The 19,616-nt window shown below is 45.0% G+C and overlaps 1 protein-coding gene across 1 annotated transcript; it reads left to right on the top strand.

Annotated features, from left to right (window-relative positions):
- The first annotated feature begins 321 nt into the window (after positions 1-321).
- On the top strand, positions 322-19,350 carry Alkbh5 (alkB homolog 5, RNA demethylase). Its single transcript, XM_034505596.2, has 4 exons — positions 322-1,847; positions 11,023-11,103; positions 17,197-17,352; positions 17,719-19,350. The coding sequence occupies exons 1-4, from the start codon at positions 1,075-1,077 to the stop codon at positions 17,894-17,896; spliced, it is 1,188 nt and encodes a 395-aa protein (XP_034361487.1). The 5' UTR covers positions 322-1,074; the 3' UTR covers positions 17,897-19,350.
- Positions 19,351-19,616: the final 266 nt, after the last annotated feature.

Raw genomic sequence — 19,616 nt, 5'->3', positions numbered from 1 at the left:
GTTGTCCTGTCTCGCTCCACAGTTTAGATCTGATGCTCTCCATCCCACAGTTTTAACTTTCCTACTGTTCTCGAAGCTTCACGGGAGTCCTGAGGGCTTTCCTCCGCCGAGAACTCCATTCAGGCACTTAGTTAGCCACCCATTCACCCTTCAGGGGTCCTCGAGCTTCTGCCCGAAGCTAATTAAGTGATGGACGCAGTAGCCAAGGAGACTAGTTGATTGACAGGCATGATTTACCAACCGACTCTGGAAACTCCAGTCTGTGTTTGCCCAACGCGTGGCCGGCAGTCCAATTAAGAAAGTGGAAGCTCCAAAGGGGGCGGTCACGGGGCGGACTGGGTTGTGGTGATTCCCGAGGATTGTGCGCTGGAAGCTGAGGCGTCTGCGGGCATCCGCACGATGTCGTGACGCGGCAGCGCTGTACAGTTGACACCGCGAGCACACTCCAGCCGCTGGAGTCCTTCGGTCCCAGAGGCGGCGTGGCGTGAAGGCAAATCGTTGTTTGGAGAGCTGGTCTCTCGAAGCTTTCGGCGGGTGGGGGAGGGGCGGCGGCCGACGAGCGGGCCTCGTGTGCGCTTGCGCCGGCCCCTTTGCCGACCGGGCGGCACGCACGCGCATGCTCAGAGTCCGTGAAGTCTCGTGGCTGCCAGCACTGCGCATGCTCGTCGAGAAGCCCGCTAAGGAGCGGCGCTGTCGGAGGTCGGGCGGGCTGGCGGTGACGTCGTGAGGAGAGCTTTAAAGTGCGGGCCGGGCCGGGCGTCTGAGGGTCCGACCCAGAGTCTGGCGGAGTCTTCGCCGAAGCCCTCCGCGGCATGAGGCGCTGCCGGCGCCCTTTTTCCTCAGGACGTGGAGAAGGTGGAGGAGGAGGAAGCCCCGCTGTCGCTTGTGCTGCTTGACCGACCGCTGCTGAGGTCCGACCCCTTCCTGGCCCCTCTCCGCCCCCCGCTGCTTCCTTGAGCCACGCATGGGGGCCGGGCACTGAGGACCCTCGCTTCCCTTTCGGGCCCCTGGCGCGTCCCCTGAGAGCCATGCCGGGCCGCCTCGGAGGACCCTAGAGTTGAGTTGGCGGGGGCCATGGCGGCCGCCAGCGGCTACACGGACTTGCGTGAGAAGCTCAAGTCCATGACGTCCCGGGACAACTACAAGGCAGGCAGCCGGGAGGCCGCCGCCGCTGCAGCCGCCGCTGTGGCCGCCGCCGCGGCTGCCGCGGCCGCCGCCGAGCCTTACCCGGTGTCCGGGACCACCAAACGGAAGTACCAGGAGGACTCGGACCCCGAACGCAGCGACTACGAGGAGCATCAGTTGCAGAAGGAGGAGGAGGCGCGCAAGGTGAAGAGCGGCATCCGCCAGATCCGTCTCTTCAGCCAGGATGAGTGCTCCAAGATCGAGGCCCGCATCGACGAGGTGGTGTCCCGCGCCGAGAAGGGCCTGTACAACGAGCACACCGTGGATCGGGCCCCCCTGCGCAACAAGTACTTCTTCGGCGAGGGCTACACGTACGGTGCCCAGCTGCAAAAGCGCGGGCCAGGCCAGGAGCGCCTCTACCCGCCGGGCGACGTCGATGAGATCCCGGAATGGGTTCATCAGCTGGTGATCCAGAAGCTGGTGGAGCACCGCGTCATCCCCGAGGGCTTCGTCAACAGCGCAGTCATCAACGACTACCAGCCTGGCGGTTGCATCGTCTCTCACGTAGACCCCATCCACATCTTCGAGCGCCCGATCGTGTCCGTGTCTTTCTTTAGCGACTCGGCACTTTGCTTCGGTTGCAAGTTCCAGTTCAAGCCCATCCGGGTGTCGGAACCTGTGCTTTCTCTGCCGGTGCGCAGGGGGAGCGTGACTGTGCTCAGGTAACACACCTGGGAGGAGGGACTGGCTCTGCATCCTGCCATCTAAAACCATCTAGCCGGGTCGTGGAAGCCTCAGCTGGTGGGAGCCGGTTCTTTTTATGGTTCTGACTCATCTTTTTGCGTGCAGAACATAGGAAGATTGTGTCTAAAACTCCTAGCGGGATAAGACCTGTGTGGAATTCTATACCTGCAGGCAGATTTGAAGTGGCCGTAATAGCTTATCTAAGAATTCATCTGAAAGCATCTTTCTGAAGGCTAGCATAGGAGTTCGCTTTCCTTGAATGTGGGCCTTGTCTTGCCTTTTGTTTTATTGTTTTTTAAGGGGAGGGAGTATGGGTCTCAGGTAGCTCAGGCTTTATACACAAGGAAGGATGATCTTGAATGTCTGATTCTCCTGTCTTGGCCTCCCAGGTGCTGGGATTACAGATGTGCACTGGCTTTTGTTTTTGTTTTGTTTTTGGTGCCTAGAGATTGAACTCGAGGCTTCGTGTTTTCCTTTTGGTTTAAAGCAAATCACTTTCGGTTTTAGACTTAATTTCCATATCTTAAAAAAAAACCTGTGCTTAACTATCTAGTGTTTTCCCTGTTTTGTTGTTTTTCTATCTAAACGTTTTCTCTTGTGTTTTTTTGTTAACAAAGTGTAATGGATTCCTTAACAGAAAATTCAAGCAGAGCCCTTGATTTGGGGGGGGGGGGGGTGTTAATACAGATTTCTAGAATGACTTCCTTGGAGTTGAACAATGTAGTGATTTGGCCAGAAATAAGTGCAGCACGCTCTTAAAATTCTCCCTTAGTTTCAGGCCTCTGTAAGCACTTTGTAGAACTGCCATGGCAGTTACTGGGATCCAGTAAAACAAAATACAGCTGGTCTGTTGACCTGGTGTTTGGCCTTGTGATTCGGTGACCACATCTTAGGCTCTTGGCCAGTTGGGGCCCCAGATCCTGCTAAGAATTAGCTCAGTGCCCTGCCTAGCAGAGTAGATCATCTGCTGGAACACTGTTGGTGTTAATATGAAGTGAAATTTTATTTGGAGAATCTCTCCTTTCAGTCCTAAAAAAAGGTAAGCCTGGTTAATATACTTCACGAATCCTCAGTGTGGGGCCTAGATTACAACTGTTCTGAGTGTCTCAGATGTGTGTGGTGCTTCCAGATGGTTGTCTTGACAAACCGTTTTTTAGAAGGGATGTCCAGCCGGTTGTGTATGCTCAACACTTGTGAGGCTGAAGCAGGAAGATAGCTGTAAGTTTGACATCTCAAAAAGATTCACATACCCTCCCAAAAGTAGGTATTTCTAGGGAGTTTGCAGTGTGAGGAAGATTTTGGGATCTGCCTTGTTGAAGTTTCTTGGTGCTGAAAGGATTTTACTTAAAGGTCATTTGTTTATTTATTGGGTTGTTTTTTCTCATGGTCATAGACCTTTTAGGTTATCTAGAGGTTTGGCAGTGTTTGGCTGCTTAATAGGGAATTCTCAGGGCACTGTGCGACTCCCCCAACATGGTCACACCAGATTTAAAAGCAGAACTTTCAAATTCTTAATGTGAAGGTCTGTTAGTGATTAACAAAATTGCATCATCAGGAAAATTGTCTTCTCTTTGCATAGTAAAGTCCTAAAGCTTTCCAAGTCCCTTCCAGCCCTTCCTAGATTCAGACTTGGCTCCAGAGTTAGTGTGGGAGGCCCAGCCACGTTCAGAAAAGTGCTGCCGTAGGCTTTGAATCCAGCTCTCACTTGCTTTGTGTGTGTGTGTGTGTGTGTGTGTGTGTGTATGTATGTATGTATGTATGTATGTATGTATTTATCTTGAGACAGTCTTGCCCTGTAGCCTAGGCTGGCCTCCAACTCAGCACTGTTAACTATCTCTGCTTCTAGTGTGCAAGGGTTGCAGGGATGAGCCATCATGGCTAGCCTTTGGGATTTTGTAGGTATGTTTTCACAACTGTTTTTTGTTTTTTGGTTTTTTTTTTGTTTGTTTGTTTTTTTTGTTTTTGTTTTTGTTTTTTTACCTGTATAATGGTAGAGATGGTGCCAACTTTTGAAGTCTTATTAGTTAAATGTGGTGATTTATTTAACAGAGCATGACACAGGATAGGCATTCAAATGTCTATGCAACTACTTATAGTAAGCCCCTGCTTTGGGTGGGAAAGGTACTAAGGAATTGGTTGATCCTGAAACATGGCTCCAATCTTCATATTGTTCATTCTCAATAGGCTTTAGACCAGGTGGATCAAATGAATTTAGAAAGACAAAGAAGCATGCTGAAGGGTTGGTTATCTTACTCACTGTGAGATTTTGGAAGTTCTTGAGAGGCAAGAAACTGCAACATAAAGAATGACTAGAAATTAGCCACAGTGGTAGAGTTACAGTAGCAGAGCTATTGCAGCAGTAGAATGTAGTCATTGGTAAAGATGATTGCTGTGAAGCATCAGAGATTTTTGGTAGGGGTTATCCTGGTTGGGGTCAACTACTGTTGATATTTGGAGCTGCTTGTAAATTCTTTTCTGGGTGGGCTGTCCTTGCACTGTTAAAAAAAAAAAAAATCCCTGGCCATCATCTACCAGACAATAACATTTTTTGTGACAATCAGAAATTGGCTTCCAACATTGACAGGTGTCCTAGTAGGAGGGGGTGGCAGAGCATCCTCATCCCAAATTAACTATTGTTCTAGGGTCTGGACACACCTGCTAATTTAAATCTTCCAGCACCTGCAGAGTTAAGCTCTGCTTTTTTGGTATGCAGTTAAGATGAGCACCTGCACATTAGTAATGCCCCTCATCAAATCCTGCATGGAAGCCTGTTAAGAGCTTTGGTTTTTCCTTGTTTCCCCATAGGTTCACTTACCAGAGGTGAGAATGGTAAGTTAGATGAAAACCTGTGATGTTTTACAGATGGAGATGGATTCTAGCAATTGCTGCCTTCAGTTGTTAGTGGTAATCATGTCTTTATTTGACAAATGGCAAAATGGTTTTACATTTGTTTTGATTTGAGGCAGACGTTTGACTCCAGTGTGTCTGGTGTCTTAGAGCAAGGCCTCACAGGACATTCTGGTAGTGTTTTACATTCCTTTCCAAACCCAATTGACAGGTTGCTTGTTTGTTTGTTTGTTTGTTTTTGACTTGTTGGTAATCTTCCTTTTGGATCTGGAAGTGGTCCTGTTTCCTTTTTATGATGTTTTCCAGAGGCCTATTTGTTTACCTTTTCTTGATGTGAATTCATCCCACATTCTTTGTCTGGTTCTGTAAGGTGACTAGGACAGTTTAAAACAGACCTCAGAACTGAAGATAGTTAAGTCGGTAACACACTGAGAGGCATAAGAACCTAAGTTTGATTCCCTAGGAGTCTTCTCTTTCTTTCTCTCTTTTTTTCAAGATTTATTTATTTTATATTTATATAGGAGTGCACTGTTGTCTTCAGACACACCAGAAGAGGGCGTTGGATCCCATTACAGATAATTGTGGGAATTGAACTCATAACCTCTGGAAGAGCAGTCAGTGAGCTTAACTGCTGAGCCATCTCTCCAGCTCCCTTTTCCCTTCTTTAAGGGCCAGATACTTGTAATCCCAGGGCCAGAGAGGTGGATACAAGACTCACTAGTCACCTATCCAGCCTTGCCTTTTTCTAGTGAGAGACCCTTTCTCAAAAAAAAAAAAAAAAAAAAAAAAAAGCAAAGTGATTGGTGCTTGAGAAATGACAACTGAAATTGACCTCTGTTCTCTACATGCATATATATCCACACCTATGCACAGATAATAAAGCAGTGTAAGAATTACTTTATGAAGTAATTCTTAAAGTATTTTAAAAAAACAGACCTCAATTATTTTAGTTAGAAAAATCACCTCAAGCTGTTGCCCACCTTTAATGCTAGTGTTTGGAAGGTAGAGGTAGGCAAACCTCCATGGGTCTTGGACAGCCAGGGCTACACAGAGAAACCCTGTCTCAAAAAAAAAAAAAAAAAAAAAAAAAAAAATCACCTCAAGGTGCTTACGATGTTTTTTTTAAATCACTGCTTTGTAGTCATTCCCAGATACCTGGGGCTTGGCAACAAGTCTAGAAATGGCTGCTTCACCTAGCCATCCATTGTGTGCAGGTGAGCTTGATCTTTGAACTTTTCTGTCTTCTGGTTAATAGTTTTGGGGAATCGGGCATCCCTGTCAGTTTGGAGCTAATAGCTCATCTTGTTTGACTGGTTGCAAGCAAAATTTAGCTTTGTGGTTTAAAATAGTTGGGAAAGTAGAACAGAAAAGTCCTGAGCTGCACCTCTTGTTTGGATTTTTTTTAATGAACATTTATTTGTATGTGTGCATATGTGTTTGTGATGTATCAGAGGTCAACTTTTGGGAGTTGGTTCTGTTCATGTGGGTCTCTAGTATTAGTCTTGGCAGAAAGAACCTTTATCCTCTGAGCTATCTCACCTCTTGTTTCCATGGGATGAAGTCAGAGCTGTAAACCCTTCATTGGCTTTCCTTTGTATTGTCAAGCTTGACAGGCAGAAAGTAGTACAGGAGAAGTATCTAGCTAGGAGCCATGGTCTTCAGCAGGAAGCTGGGAGCAAGCAAAGAATAAACAGGCCATAAAAATCGCAAGACTGGCTGGCTGACCATTTTAGCCTGAGCTGTTAGTGTACAGCTCTCAGTATGATACAACCCTTCCTGTCTCATATAACTGGTGCCTATTCCCATATTCTTTGAGGCCAGCAAGGTCCTGTGACAAATTAAACCTTGTTACCAAAGAAAAACAGATGGACTTTTCTGGGCATTTGCTTGTTACTTAACACAATCAGCTACCAAAAATTAAAAGATTATAGCAAACTTGGTGGAAGTTTCAGCTTCACTGTTTTAGCTGTTTGTGCATGAGATGATGATGATGATTTTGATGATGATTTTGAAGACAGAGTTTTACTACATAGCCCTGGATAGCCTAGAACTCACTATTTGCTATGTATACCAGGGAACTCACAGATCCACTTGTTGCTGCCTTCCTAGTATGAGTGCTGGGAGGCATGTGCACACTGGCCATGAATAAATTACTTTATGGTTCTATATTTCTCATTCTCTAAAAAGGAAGCCATTGATGCCTTTGAGTTGTCAGAAAGATTGAGTCTTTGTTACACTGCTTACTGATGAGTTCTTTTTGTTAAAGATGTCTCAAGAGATGAGCTGCTGTCAGTACTTTGGTATGTGTGGAATTGGGATTATCAATGCCACAAAGCCCAAGACTTTTCATGGAGGCTTGAGTTCACAGTCCTGTCTGTACCAGTGGCTCCTGCCCCACCCCCAGCCCTTAGCTTCTTCCCTTTGCAAGCCTGTCAGTGGTGAGGTAGTCTCAAGGGGAGGCTGCCTAGAGAAAATGGCCCATCAAGGGGGGGGGGGGGCTGGGATTAGGCTATTACTTTTTCTAGTTCATCCATTTTTTGATATGACCTGGCCTAGGTGGGATATGGAACAGTTGGAGAATGGTGGCCATCTTGGAAATGAGCCCTAGCAACTACATCTCCAAGACTCTCCCTAGAAGAAACATACGTAGTTCTGCACATTTCCTTATTAATGGGTTTCCAGAGTTACTTGTGTGCAATCCTTCAAGGAAAGCTTATTGCAATCTCCATTGGTCTTAAAATAGAGGTTTCAAAGTGATAGACTTTTAGTATAAATCATTAGCACACATTTAATTTTTTGTCCACAGCGCTGAGTTGAGTAAGATCTTTGAAGAGTGTTGTGTTACAAGGAAAACACAATTTCCGTAGTCCAAATACAGTAGAGTCGGGATGGTGTGGTTGGATAGCATGGAGGAAATCAGTTGGGGCAGGAGGCGTAGGGAAATTTTACCAGGAAAAAGGAGATAGGTATGACAGTTCCCTTGAGTATAGTGAATGACAGAGCTAGGTCCTGGTACTTGATGGTTTTTACTAGGCATGGGGGCTCAGCCAAGGCTGAGAACAAGCCAGCTGCTTAAGGTATTTCCTCCTCTATTCTCCCTGTAAAAACAGCAATAGGAGGCCATAGAAATTTCCTTTACATCAGGGGTAGAACTGGACCCAAGATATATTACATTTCAAACTGGCAGAATGAGATTTTCACTGTCCCTGTAGCAAATAGGATTCTTAGCAGGAAAAAAACAAAACACTCATAATTTCAGCTAGGCATTTTCTACTTAAGTTCAGCTAAGAGAACTTATGTTAAAACCTTTTGGGTTCTCTCCCACAGGAAAAATTGGTGGACTATCACAAATACCAGGAGGTTCTAGAATACCTGTGTTAATAGTCTTAATTAAACACAGGGTTGGTATGTCAAGGTCACTTCTGTGGTTCTGTGTAGCACTTCCTCCATACTAGTTGTGGGTCCTGGGCTTAGGGCAGGAAACTGGCATAGCTTGTTTGTTTTATAGCCCTTTGGAAGGTGGAACAGGGAGGATGGAAGCAGTCAGGCTTTGACAAACAATTTGAATTTATTCCAGAGCTACATTAAGAGAAGTGGTTTCTTGTTGGAGATGAGAAGTCAGGGCCCTTGGTCATGCTTACAATAGCCAAGTCAAATATAATACTTGTTAACAACAGAAAACATTGCATGTAGTAGGCACTACAGATTCAAGCCTTTGAGATGTGCTGTTATATTTAGCTCTTTTGGGAAGATTTGTGCATAGGTAGTATGGAAGATTTATCTTGCAGCCCAGCCTCTAATCACTATTATAAAATGATAACAAGGTTCATACCTGTAATCCCAACCTTTGAGAGGCTACGGTAGGAGTATGGCTGTGGGTTTGGGTCCAGTCTAGACTACATAGTTATAGGCCCTGTTGGGTTACAGAGACCTTGTCTCAAAAGTTAAAATGGAAAAAAAAAAATTTTTTAACGAGACCTAGAAATAGCACCTAGCCTAGGGACAAAAGGCCCCTTCTAGTATAGAAGCCTGTAGGAGAATCAAAGATTGTATTTTCTCTGCAGGAGCTGAACTCCTGCTCTGGCTTGCAAGTAGTCTAGGCTCTTTAGCAGTGCCAGATGCTTAGAATCTTAGGTAAGAGGGTCTGATGTACTTTTGAGTTAATCCAGCATTGTTCTCAACCCTCAAGTAGGCCTCCAGTTGTTCTCGTCCCAGAGGTTTCAGTCCTGTAAACAGTCTAACTTGATTCTGCCTTGAAGGGAAGTGGTGTCTTGTCTGCCTTTTAATACCTTTTTTTGGGGGGTTGGGAGGGTGTTGGTTTTTTGAGACAGGGTTTCTCTGTGTAGTCCTGGCTGTCCTGGAACTCACTCTGTAGACCAGGCTGGCCTCGAACTGAGAAATCCGCCTGCCTCTGCCTCCCAAGTGCTGGGATTAATATCTTGAGCGCCTTTTAATATCTTGAGTCTTTAATGATGACAAAAAATGAGTGCCTGAATTATAAAGTGTAACGAAATGAACACTGGAGAATCTACTGTTCTCTTTACAAGCATTGAAGAAACAAAGATTTTCTGTTCAGTATGTGACTTAACTATTGTCACAAAACTTGTAGCTAAGTGGAGCATGGTGGTACACACATTTAATTCCAGCACTTGGGAGGCAAAGGCAGATGGATCTCTGAGTTTAAGGACAATCTGGTCTTCATTGTAAGTTACAAACAGGACAGCCAGGGCTATGTAGAAAGACCCTGTCTCAAAACAGGCAGACCAAAAAGCAGTGCTTCTCACTGTGGACTCACAGTTATTAATAGGAGTGAAGAGTGGGGTTCTTTGGTCAGTACTCGGTTACAGTCGGTGATTCTTTTGCTATAGTAATTATATGTAGTATACTTACTATACAAATAGTAATATAGATCCTTTCACATACCAGTCCTTTTTGAAACTCTAATCAGTATTTTCCAACTTGATTTGGCTTATGGATATTTGTCCATAGTGTCTTGTGAGGACAAAACAAACACACATACACATACCACAAAACCACTAAAGAACCCTGATGTAGGAAGAGCTGGAAGTGGGGATAGGAACAGGTACACAAGTAAGGCATTTATAAAGAGGCGTGTTCTATCACCTAACACCATTGGAAAACACAGATATTTATATCACAATTCATAACATTAACAAAATTAGTTATGAAGCAGCAAAAATATTATGGTTGGAGATCAACACAACATAACTGTATTAAAGGATCAAAACTTTAGGAAAGTTGAGAACCACTGCTCTAAAGGCAGTAAAACAGTTTGACTTTATATTTCTTACTGGCTTTTGAATCCAGCATTTCTCTTGGGGACAGCCTGGCACTTAAAAGAGTCATTCCCAGATCTTTTGTGTTTCAGGTAATTAAGAATGTGTTATCTGTACAGCTGCTCTTGAGAAGGAGATGATCAGCAGCCATGAGAAAAAGGTTTTGGCCCAGGGGCAGCTAGGAATCCTAAATGGAAAAGCTAGAAGGCAGTCTCTTCCATCAGGCCTGGTATCTGGCTGTATTAATCTCTGCAGTTCAGTGGGGTAGCTTAAAATGGGAGTAGTTTATCTTTTGTGAGTGCTCATTGAGAACATGGGAGAGGCTCAGTAATCAGAATTATTCCCAGAACTTCAAATCAGAAGGAGTCCAGTTGAGGAGAAGATAGTTACCTAACCACATTGGGCTGGAGCAGGCTTCTGTCCTTTGCCAAGGACTTCTAGCTTCACTCCGTCTGCTTCCAGAGTTTGTTTTTATATCTGTTTTTGTGCTGGGGATTGAACCTAAGGTCTCACACATGGCCAGGCAAGTGCTTTACCTCTTGAATTACACCCTATCCTTAAGAGCTGCAAACAAAAGTGATTCTGGTCTATGCTAGAAGAGTTCTGGTTCAGACTGTTACTTAACAGTTACCATTGAATCTTCTGTGCCAGGTTTTTCCACGAATGGTTTCTAGGCAGACACTTAGGAATTTAAATGCGAGCCAGGCTGTAGTGGCGCAGGCCTTTAATCCCAGCACTTGGGAGGCAGAGGCAGGTGGATTTCTGAGTTCGAGGCCAGCCTGGTCTACAGAGTGAGCTCCAGGACAGAGAAACCCTGTCTCGAAAAACAAACAAACAAACAAACAAAAAAGAGTTTAAATGCGACATTTCCCTTCTGTGTGTAGATTCTTGAACTTCTCAAGTAGTAGTGGGCAGAAGGCAGACATAAGACTTAATCCTGATTCTATTCCCCATGAACTTGGGTTGTCTGTCTACTCTCTTACTGGTGACTTGTTCTGTCTCTTTCTAGTGGGTATGCTGCTGATGAAATCACTCACTGCATACGGCCTCAGGACATTAAGGAACGCCGGGCGGTCATCATTCTCAGGAAGTAAGTACCCCTTTTTGTCTGGCATCCTCTGCCTTATCTGTCTGGATCCTTTTAGAACTTACCTCTCTGTACTTCTGGCATTGTATAATGTAATTATTTTTACATCCTTAGACTGTTTAGGAAGTTCAGTGTTGAGCAAAGAAGTACTTCTGATATTTATTGACATACTTTTTTCCTCTTAAGGATTTATTTTACTTTTAATTATATGTATACATGTGTATTTGTGTGTGGGTATGTGCACATGTGTGCAAATGTCTGTGGAGTCCAGAAGAGGGTGTCAGATGCCCAGGAGCTAGAGTTCCAGGTAAGCTACCAGATCTGGATGCTAAGAACCAAACTCAGGTCCTTTACAAGAACAGTGCATGCTCTTACTCCTTGAGTTATCCCCAGTCCCTTTGGTCACAGTCTTGAAATAAGATTTGGGGAGTACTTTTCTAAACCGACTCCTCCCCCCTGTTCTGACTGGTTACATGTGCTTTCAGTGATTATTTTTAGACTGTACGGTAGCAGCCTACTTTTAAAATGCCCAAGCTTTCACTTGTAGAAGGGGCGAGGAATGAGGAGAGGTGACAAGAGTGAGAGGTTAGGATGCAGTATTTAGCTGGCTTATAGCTGTGGCTGTCTTTCCTCTGGTGAGGGGACCTTGGAGACACTCTGATTAACATTAATAATGTGCCCTGTCCTAGCTGGATATGATGACTCAATAATACCTGTTATCTAGCATTTAGGAGGCTAAGGTAAAAGGATTGAGTCAGGCGTGTTGTAGAATAAGAAAGAAAAGAAAAGGAAGAAAAAAAAGTTAATCAAGCAGAGTGAGACACTGATGCTAACACCTAGGAAGTGGGGGTAGGAGAAGAGTTTAAGGCTCACCTGGGCTACATGAGGCTTGTGTGTGCATCCTTCCTTGCTTCCTTTCTGTCTTGTTTTTTGTTTTTGGTTGGTTGGTTGGTTTTGTACAGTGTTGCCATGGCTGCCCTGGAATTCACTCTGCAGATCAGGCTGGTCTTGGAGCCTGTATTTCTGAAGTTCTGAAATTAAAGCCACCATGATAAAGAAGCTCCATCTTTTTTTTTTTTTTTAAGTTGAGCAAAGCAAGTCCAGATGTACAGGCTCAGATATGCTTGGTGGGGTGTGTATTGTTTGCCCCCTTTTTTCCCCCCTCTTAAAGCTTAAGCAAATTCTTTTTAAATCTTAAATACATTTTTAAATTTTGTTATAGGAAATGTTGCAGGTAAGTCAAGTATGGTAGGTAGTGCAGAGGCAGTTAGATCTCTCTGAGTTCAAGGCTAACCTGGTTTACATAGTGGCTCCAGGACAGCAAGAACTACCTAAAGTGACCTTGTCTCAAAAAGGCTGGCGAGTCGGCTCATTGATTAGGAGCACTTCTTCCAGAAGACCAGGGTTGGCTTACTAGCACCTATGTGCCAGCTCACAACCATCTGTAATTTCAGTCCTAGGAGATCTGATACTCTTTCTGGCCCAACCAGACCCAAGACTATACAATTTCTATATGGTGAAGTTCAGTGAACTTCTATATAGTTAGAATAGGCATTTGGAACAGCAGCTGTGAAGTTTCACATTGGATTTTATACTTTCAATATTGAATTATATTTTTATGCACTTACCCACCACTAGGAATGAAAAATCAAGGACACAGGTAGAACTAGAAAAACAATTAGTATGAGACCCTGTCTCAAACTAAAAAGTAAAAAAGAATGCTGGGTTTGGGATATGTAGTTCAATGGTAGAATGTTTACCTGGCAATCAGGGCCTGAGTTTAATTCCCAGCACAGAGCTAGACAGATAACACCAGTAGCTAGACATGGTGGTATGTGCATGTAGTCTCAGCTTCTTAGAAGTCTGAGGCAAGCTGGGCAGTGGTGGCGCACGCCTTTAATCCCAGCACTTGGGAGGCAGAGGCAGGTCTACAGAGTGAGTTCCAGGACAGCCAGGACTACACAGAGAAACCCTGTCTCGAAAAACCAAAAAAAAAAGTGCCCCATCAATATCCCAGGATATTGTAGTCATTGATGCTTCTTGGAGAAGAACTAGACCCAGCCCCTTTTAGGAGGGTGGTTGAAGGGTTAAAATACTGGTTAGATGACCAAGACACTAACCAACTTCAAGGGCAAGGTGATTAGTTCATGGATATGGTACTAGTGATTGGGGTTTCTGTTCTTTGCATGATTTCCTGATGTGCACTCCAGTGTTCTTCCCACTGGAGGACCTGGCTTGCTGCCAAGATGCTCACATATTAATCTTAAGAGTAGGAGATGTGAACTCTGGTCTGGAAAGGAGCACAGGCAAGAAGTGAGTTCCATGGGATGACTTTTGAGCAGGGATTTCTGACTTGTCACCAGGTTTTTATTATATATAGGCATCCAAGATAAGCACCATAAGACACTCAATAGTTCTTTCTATTTTTGCATGTATTACAGCACAAAGCAAAAGACACACTGATAGGAAAGTTCAGAATATGTCCCCTGAAGGCCCACTAGAAAGAGAATTAAAATTAATTACATCCATGTTAGTGGAAGAATCAAGGAAGGCTTGGCACTTCTAGCCTTCAGAACTAGAAACTACTGGCTACACAGAAATGGTATATTCAGTGCCTGGAAGGCCAGAAAATGGGGGACTCAATAGTGGAGAGCTGGGGGCTAAGAAGGAGCTCCTCTGGAGAACTTCGGGCCTTTTTAGGTCTTGATCTCAAGTGCATCTCAGGACTTGTTGGGTCTGTCTACAACACTTAGAGATGGCACTGTCTGTTAAACTGGGTGAAGTAGGTGAAGTGAGACAAGGCATTATAAATAGGACACTTTTGGTAAAGTAGATCTTAGAATGTTCTCAAGCACTAGGGAAGATCCACGTACCAAAAGTTAGCAAACATTTGTATGTTCTGGTTTTCTGTGTAGTGCTAGGAGTATTTGTTAGTATGATTTTATTTGCTTATGGTTGTGTTTTACAAATGGTCCGGTGCTTTACCACCGAGCTATACCCAAGCTATATCTCTTATCTGTGCGTCCTTTGGAGAAATTAACCATTGAATGCTCACCAGGGAGGGGCAAGTCAAGAAAGGCTTTCCAGAGATGTGCAGACAGTACTCAAATGGTTGGGCGCTATCCAACAACAGAAGGGTCTCAGGGTCTGAGGTAGTTTAGCCAGAGAGGTGCTCTTTCGGCTAGGGATGTAGCTCATGCTAAAGGTTTGCTTAGGTTGTCTGAGGCGCTTTTTCCATTCATGGTTCCATAGAAGGAGAGGGAAGGCTGGCTCTGAGACATCCATCATGCTGCAACAGATGAAATGAGGTAGAAATTGATATAAACCTGGATGGCAGTAGAAGACACCAAAAGCAATGGGATGTAGGGGTTCACACATGACAGTTTGTAGGAGTCAGAGGTCTGCTGGGGACCCTACCCTAGTTAGTGGATGAATGGGGTGGATGTGGTGGGTACACTCTGCTCTATTCATTGGGAGAGTATGAGTGCCTAGATCTTGGTTTCTCAGCTGTGATCATGCCTAAGCTATTGCCTCATCTCTCAGAATTGTGGTGCTGTGCCCATGCAGTTCTGCTCTGCCACAGTGAGCACTATTTCTGCCTTAGAGACCATGATGGGATAGTAGCTATGTGACCGAAGTCAGCAGCTTCTCTATTAGATGAATGGTAAAGGAGCACAAGAGGTGTTTCTGAGGCAAAAGTCCACCCCTTCCTTACCCACAGTCTACATATGGGTGTGTTGGAGGATATTTTTTGTTCTGTTCTTTTTTTCTGTGTATATGGTATATGCGCGTGCGTGCATGTTGTGTGTTCTTGTGGGTAGTGCACATTGGAGACCAGTCTTGATGCTGGGAATCTTCCATCATCTTTACTGTCTTAGGGTTTTCATTGGTGTGAACAGACACCATGACCAAGGCAGCTCTTATAAGGACATTTAATTGGGGCTGGCTTACTGGTTCAGAGGTTCAGTCCATTATCATCAAGGTGGGAGCATGGTAGCATCCAGGCAGGCATGGTGCAGGAAGAGGTGATGAGAGTTCTACATCTTGATCTGAAGACCACCAGGAGAAGACTGTTTACCAGGCTGCTAGGAGGAAAGTCTCAAAGCCTACCCCCAAAAGGACACACTTCCTCCAAGAAGGACACACCTCCTAACAGTGCTACTCCCTGGACCCAAGTATATTCAAACCACCATACTTAGTCATTTTTAAATTTGTTTTTATTTTTACACATATGAATGTTTTGCCTGCACCTGATGGCCACAGGTCAGAGAGGGCATCAGATGCCCTGGGACTAGAGCAGTGGTTCTCAACTCTTCTACTGCTGAAGCATTGTGGTGACCTCAACCATAACATTATTTTTGTTGCTACTTCATAATTGTAATTTTACTACTGTTATGAATTGTGATGTAGATATTTTTTTGAAGATAGAAGTTGTTTGTATAAACCACAGGTTGAGAACCACTAGAGTTCCAGACAGTTCTGAGCTGCCATGTGGGTGCTGGGATCCAAACCAGGGTCCTCTGGAAGCCAGTTCTGTTAATCCTGGGCCTTCTCTTGGGCCCCTACTGTTTTTGTTGTTTGATCTTAATTAAAGCCTGAGCTTTTCAGAATGGTATCTTGCTCCAGAGATCACTTCCAAGGCTGTAGTTATAGGTGAGCCACCATACCTACCTGGCATTTATATGGGTTCACGAACTGTGTACCTTTTGCTTGACTGGCAAACACTTTAGCTACTTTAGCCAACTCCCCAGTCCATGTTGACTGTAGCCTTGGCCATCCTTTTGTAGCCTTTGTTCCAGTCTCATCTGTACCTTGGCCTGATTTGTCTCCATGATAGAGTTGCAGCTCTGGGAATGGCAGTCTTCATGTTGGCCCTCTCCTCCTCTCACAAGGACTCAGATCTGCTTACCTCCCCCTGCCTCCTTGCTCTTGTGTTGATTACTGAACCCAGGACTTTGTATGTGGTAAACAAGCACTCTGCCTCAGAGTTAAAGTATAGTGTGAACGCCTAGCTCAGACCTCTGACAAATGTTCGCTTCTGCCACCTTAAACCTAATTTATGTTCTACTGTCATCTTGTTGTCGTCGTCGTTGTTGTTTTGCCTTTATTGGACATTGTGTTTCTTTTTTTTTTTTTTTTTCTTTTTTGGCAAGATCTCATTGTGTAGCCCTAGCTGGCCTCCAACTCAAAGATTTGCCTGCCTCTGCTTCTGCCTCCTGGGTGCTTATTGAAGGCATGCACTACAACCCCTCTCCCCCAGACTTTCAAAAGCCCTTGGGTAGGGGGTACAGCTAGAGAGATATGTGCACTACTCAACCAGAGAATCTGAATTCAGCACCTGACACCCATACGGGTGGTTCACAACCACCTGTAGCTCCAACTCCAGGGGATCCAATCTCTCTGGCCTCCGTGGACACTTGCATATACCCCCCACAACAGGCACACATACATAATTAAGAACTAACTTTTTAATTTTTTTTTTTAAATAAAAAGAAGCCCTTTCGTCTCTGCTTGTTTAGCATTCCCCAAAGGGTCACTGGTAGATGGATGTGGCAGGGGTGTTGGCCTTTTGTCTATTCTCTGGCTCGGCCACTTGGTCTTCATAACCCTATGTCTATGAGAAAATAAGGTCATTCTACTTTCCTCTATCTCTTCTGTAGTTCTGAGGGAAAACCCTCCCTGTGTTTGTATTGCTGGCAGGGATGAGGGCATCTATTGGAATGTGCCCACAATTCACTGGCAGGTTGGATAGATGTTCCTAGAGAAACTCTTAAGTGTGACTGGTTTGAGAAATGCTGCCTCCTGTGACTGAGAATGTCCTGGAGTCTGTTTGCATAGCAATCTTAATTGTTGGAGGTGTCCAGACAGAAGTTACTCCTAATTTCCACTTCTGAGCCTGAGAGTGGGAAAGGCATTTCTCTGGACGTAACTAGATGTATCTCTAGTTGAACCATAAAGAAACCAAAGCACAGAATACAGACTGCTGGCCTGGAGCCAAGCTGGTCTATCTATCTTCACTGGAGATAGATCTGTTCTGATAGGGTTTATGCCTTTACAAGAGGCCCTTTTGAGACCCCAGGTGTGTTTCCTTTGCAGGACAAGATTAGATGCACCGCGATTGGAAACAAAATCCCTGAGCAGCTCCACATTGCCACCCAGCTATGCTTCAGATCGCCTGTCAGGAAACACCAGAGACCCTGCGCTGAAACCCAAAAGGTCCCACCGCAAGGCGGACCCTGATGCTGCCCACAGGTACTTAAACCCTCACTAGAGGCCAACAGTGCAGCTGAGTAGGAGAGTAAGGAAGTAGAGGTGTGTGGCAAGACCATGGAGGTTTTTGAAGCTGAGATTGGGAAAGCCCGGCATACCTGACACAGGACTGGGCACTAAATCAGAATTAAGCAGACTTCCACAAGGTGACTAAGAGACAGCCCAAGACAGGGACTGGCTCCTGTTGCTTAGTGGGCAGGTCCCACTGCTATTAATGCATCTTGATTGAGATTTACTGAGTCAAGAGCCCAATTCAAGGATAGGGACTTCTGAAGACCTCTTTAGTGATGGTAAGACTAGAACCCTCCTTCTGGCATCTTAGTAACAACTTGTTCCTTTTGTTTGCAGGCCCCGGATCCTGGAGATGGACAAAGAAGAAAACCGGCGGTCTGTGCTTCTGCCCACACACCGGCGGAGGGGGAGTTTTAGCTCTGAGAACTATTGGCGCAAGTCCTATGAGTCCTCAGAAGATTGCCCAGAGGCAGCCAGCAGCCCCACCCGCAAGGTGAAGATGAGGAGACACTGAGGCCCTGTGCCCTCCTGGGACTCTGGCTGATCCTGATGTAGCTACCCCATCTTCTGTTCCGTTTGAGTGTTTTTTCTTTGTTATTTTGGTCCGATATACGTTTTCCTTGCTTTGTTGCCCATTAAGGCTAAAGAACAGAATTTGTGAAAGACCTGGGTTCTTATGTTCTTGGCTTTCCTCCTTGATGGAAAAGGCTATTAGCTTCTGTAGGGGATCGCGCACACCAGAGTAGCCAGTAGAGACAATGGGGACAGCTGTCTTCAAGTGGAAGTGTATTGAAACACACAAACTGTTTTGGCTACGAAATTCTAGTTTGGGCTTTAAATGTAAATCTTTGTAGTGTTTTAAACAAAGTCTATTCTTTTGCCAGCCCTTTTCTTCCACTGATGCTCATGCTTGGATGAGGTCTCTTGGAGTCATACAGCCCTGCACTGGGTCTGCTGCTCCTAGTTCTCACCTGCTGTCCAGGCCCTGGAAACTCATGCAAAACCCTGTTGGACACTGTTCAGGTTGGCTGCATATGGGGCTTAAACAGTGCCAGCCTCCGCCATCCCATTTCTGAGTCCCCAGGTTTCCTGCATGCCCTCTGGCTTGCTCTGCCCACCAATCCTGGATGATCAAGGGACTAGCACAATGGTCCTGACCTCTTTTGCCAAGAGCATGCCTGTTTGCTGGGTTGCTCCTATTCAGCATATGTGAGTGATTGTATGGAACAGTTAGACTTGCTGAAGTGGGTCATTTGTAGGAATTGTTTCTAGCTAGAGGAGCTGATTTGCTTCAAGTCTAGCATTTGGGTTATGGGAACTTGGGGTGTGTAGTAGGGCTTTGTTTCTTTTGTTCTGAGGTGTTTCCCCTCCCTTTAGTCTTTCCCCTCAGTTGACTGTCTTGGGCCTCTTTTCCCATATCATCTCTAAGAAGATGTGCCTGCTCTGTCCACCTATAGCATATCCAAGGCCAGAAGTCAGACCTGCATATTGGGTTGGTACTTTCTCTGCCTCAGGGATCTGGGTGCTGGGAAAGGAACTTCTAAAAATAATAGAAAAAAGGAGAAAGGTAAAGGCCTTGACAGTTTCTGCCTGCTTAGATCCTGGTTTTGCTGATCCAGGTTCATTAGGAATAACTTTGGCGGCCAGGACTGGGCCTGCCGAAAACAGAGGCCTTCTGAGCAGCCATGCTACCACCACTCCTCAGGCCTCAATGGTTGCAGAGATATGGGAGTAGCCAGCCATCAAGAAGTCTCTCTTTGGGGTCAAATCCTTTGCCAATGTGGAGCCTTTAAGTTGAGACTGCATAACTAAAGCAGTTACAGGTCGTCTGTGGTTTGGGGTTTTTGTTTTGTTTTTTTTGTTTTTTACTGCTCTTTTCCCAAAACATGATTTGTAGTTGTGTGTGCAGCACTTTGCCCTAATATGTGTGTGCTCTACAATAAAAACCAAATCTAATATATTTTGAAACAGTTGTCTGATGCTGTGGTGAGAGAAAGCCTGACTTTGGTTTTTCCCTTAATTTATTTTCTTGATCTTCCAACTGGATTTGGAGAAATCTAATTTATTACCCACCAGTCCTCTGAAGATTGGTCACTGACACCCCTTGATTGATGGCTAAAGGTGGACTTGCCCTTGCCCACTGCTCTCTCCCGCCTTCAAGGAGGATGGCCTTCAATAAACTATGGTGGCCAGGGATACACTTCATTGAATTCTAGAAGGTACAGTCTCTCCCT

This window comes from Arvicanthis niloticus, chromosome 6 (assembly GCF_011762505.2).
Source record: "Arvicanthis niloticus isolate mArvNil1 chromosome 6, mArvNil1.pat.X, whole genome shotgun sequence".
In the NCBI taxonomy this organism is placed as follows: domain Eukaryota; kingdom Metazoa; phylum Chordata; class Mammalia; order Rodentia; family Muridae; genus Arvicanthis; species Arvicanthis niloticus.
This window is presented reverse-complemented; position numbering and strand designations above follow the sequence as displayed.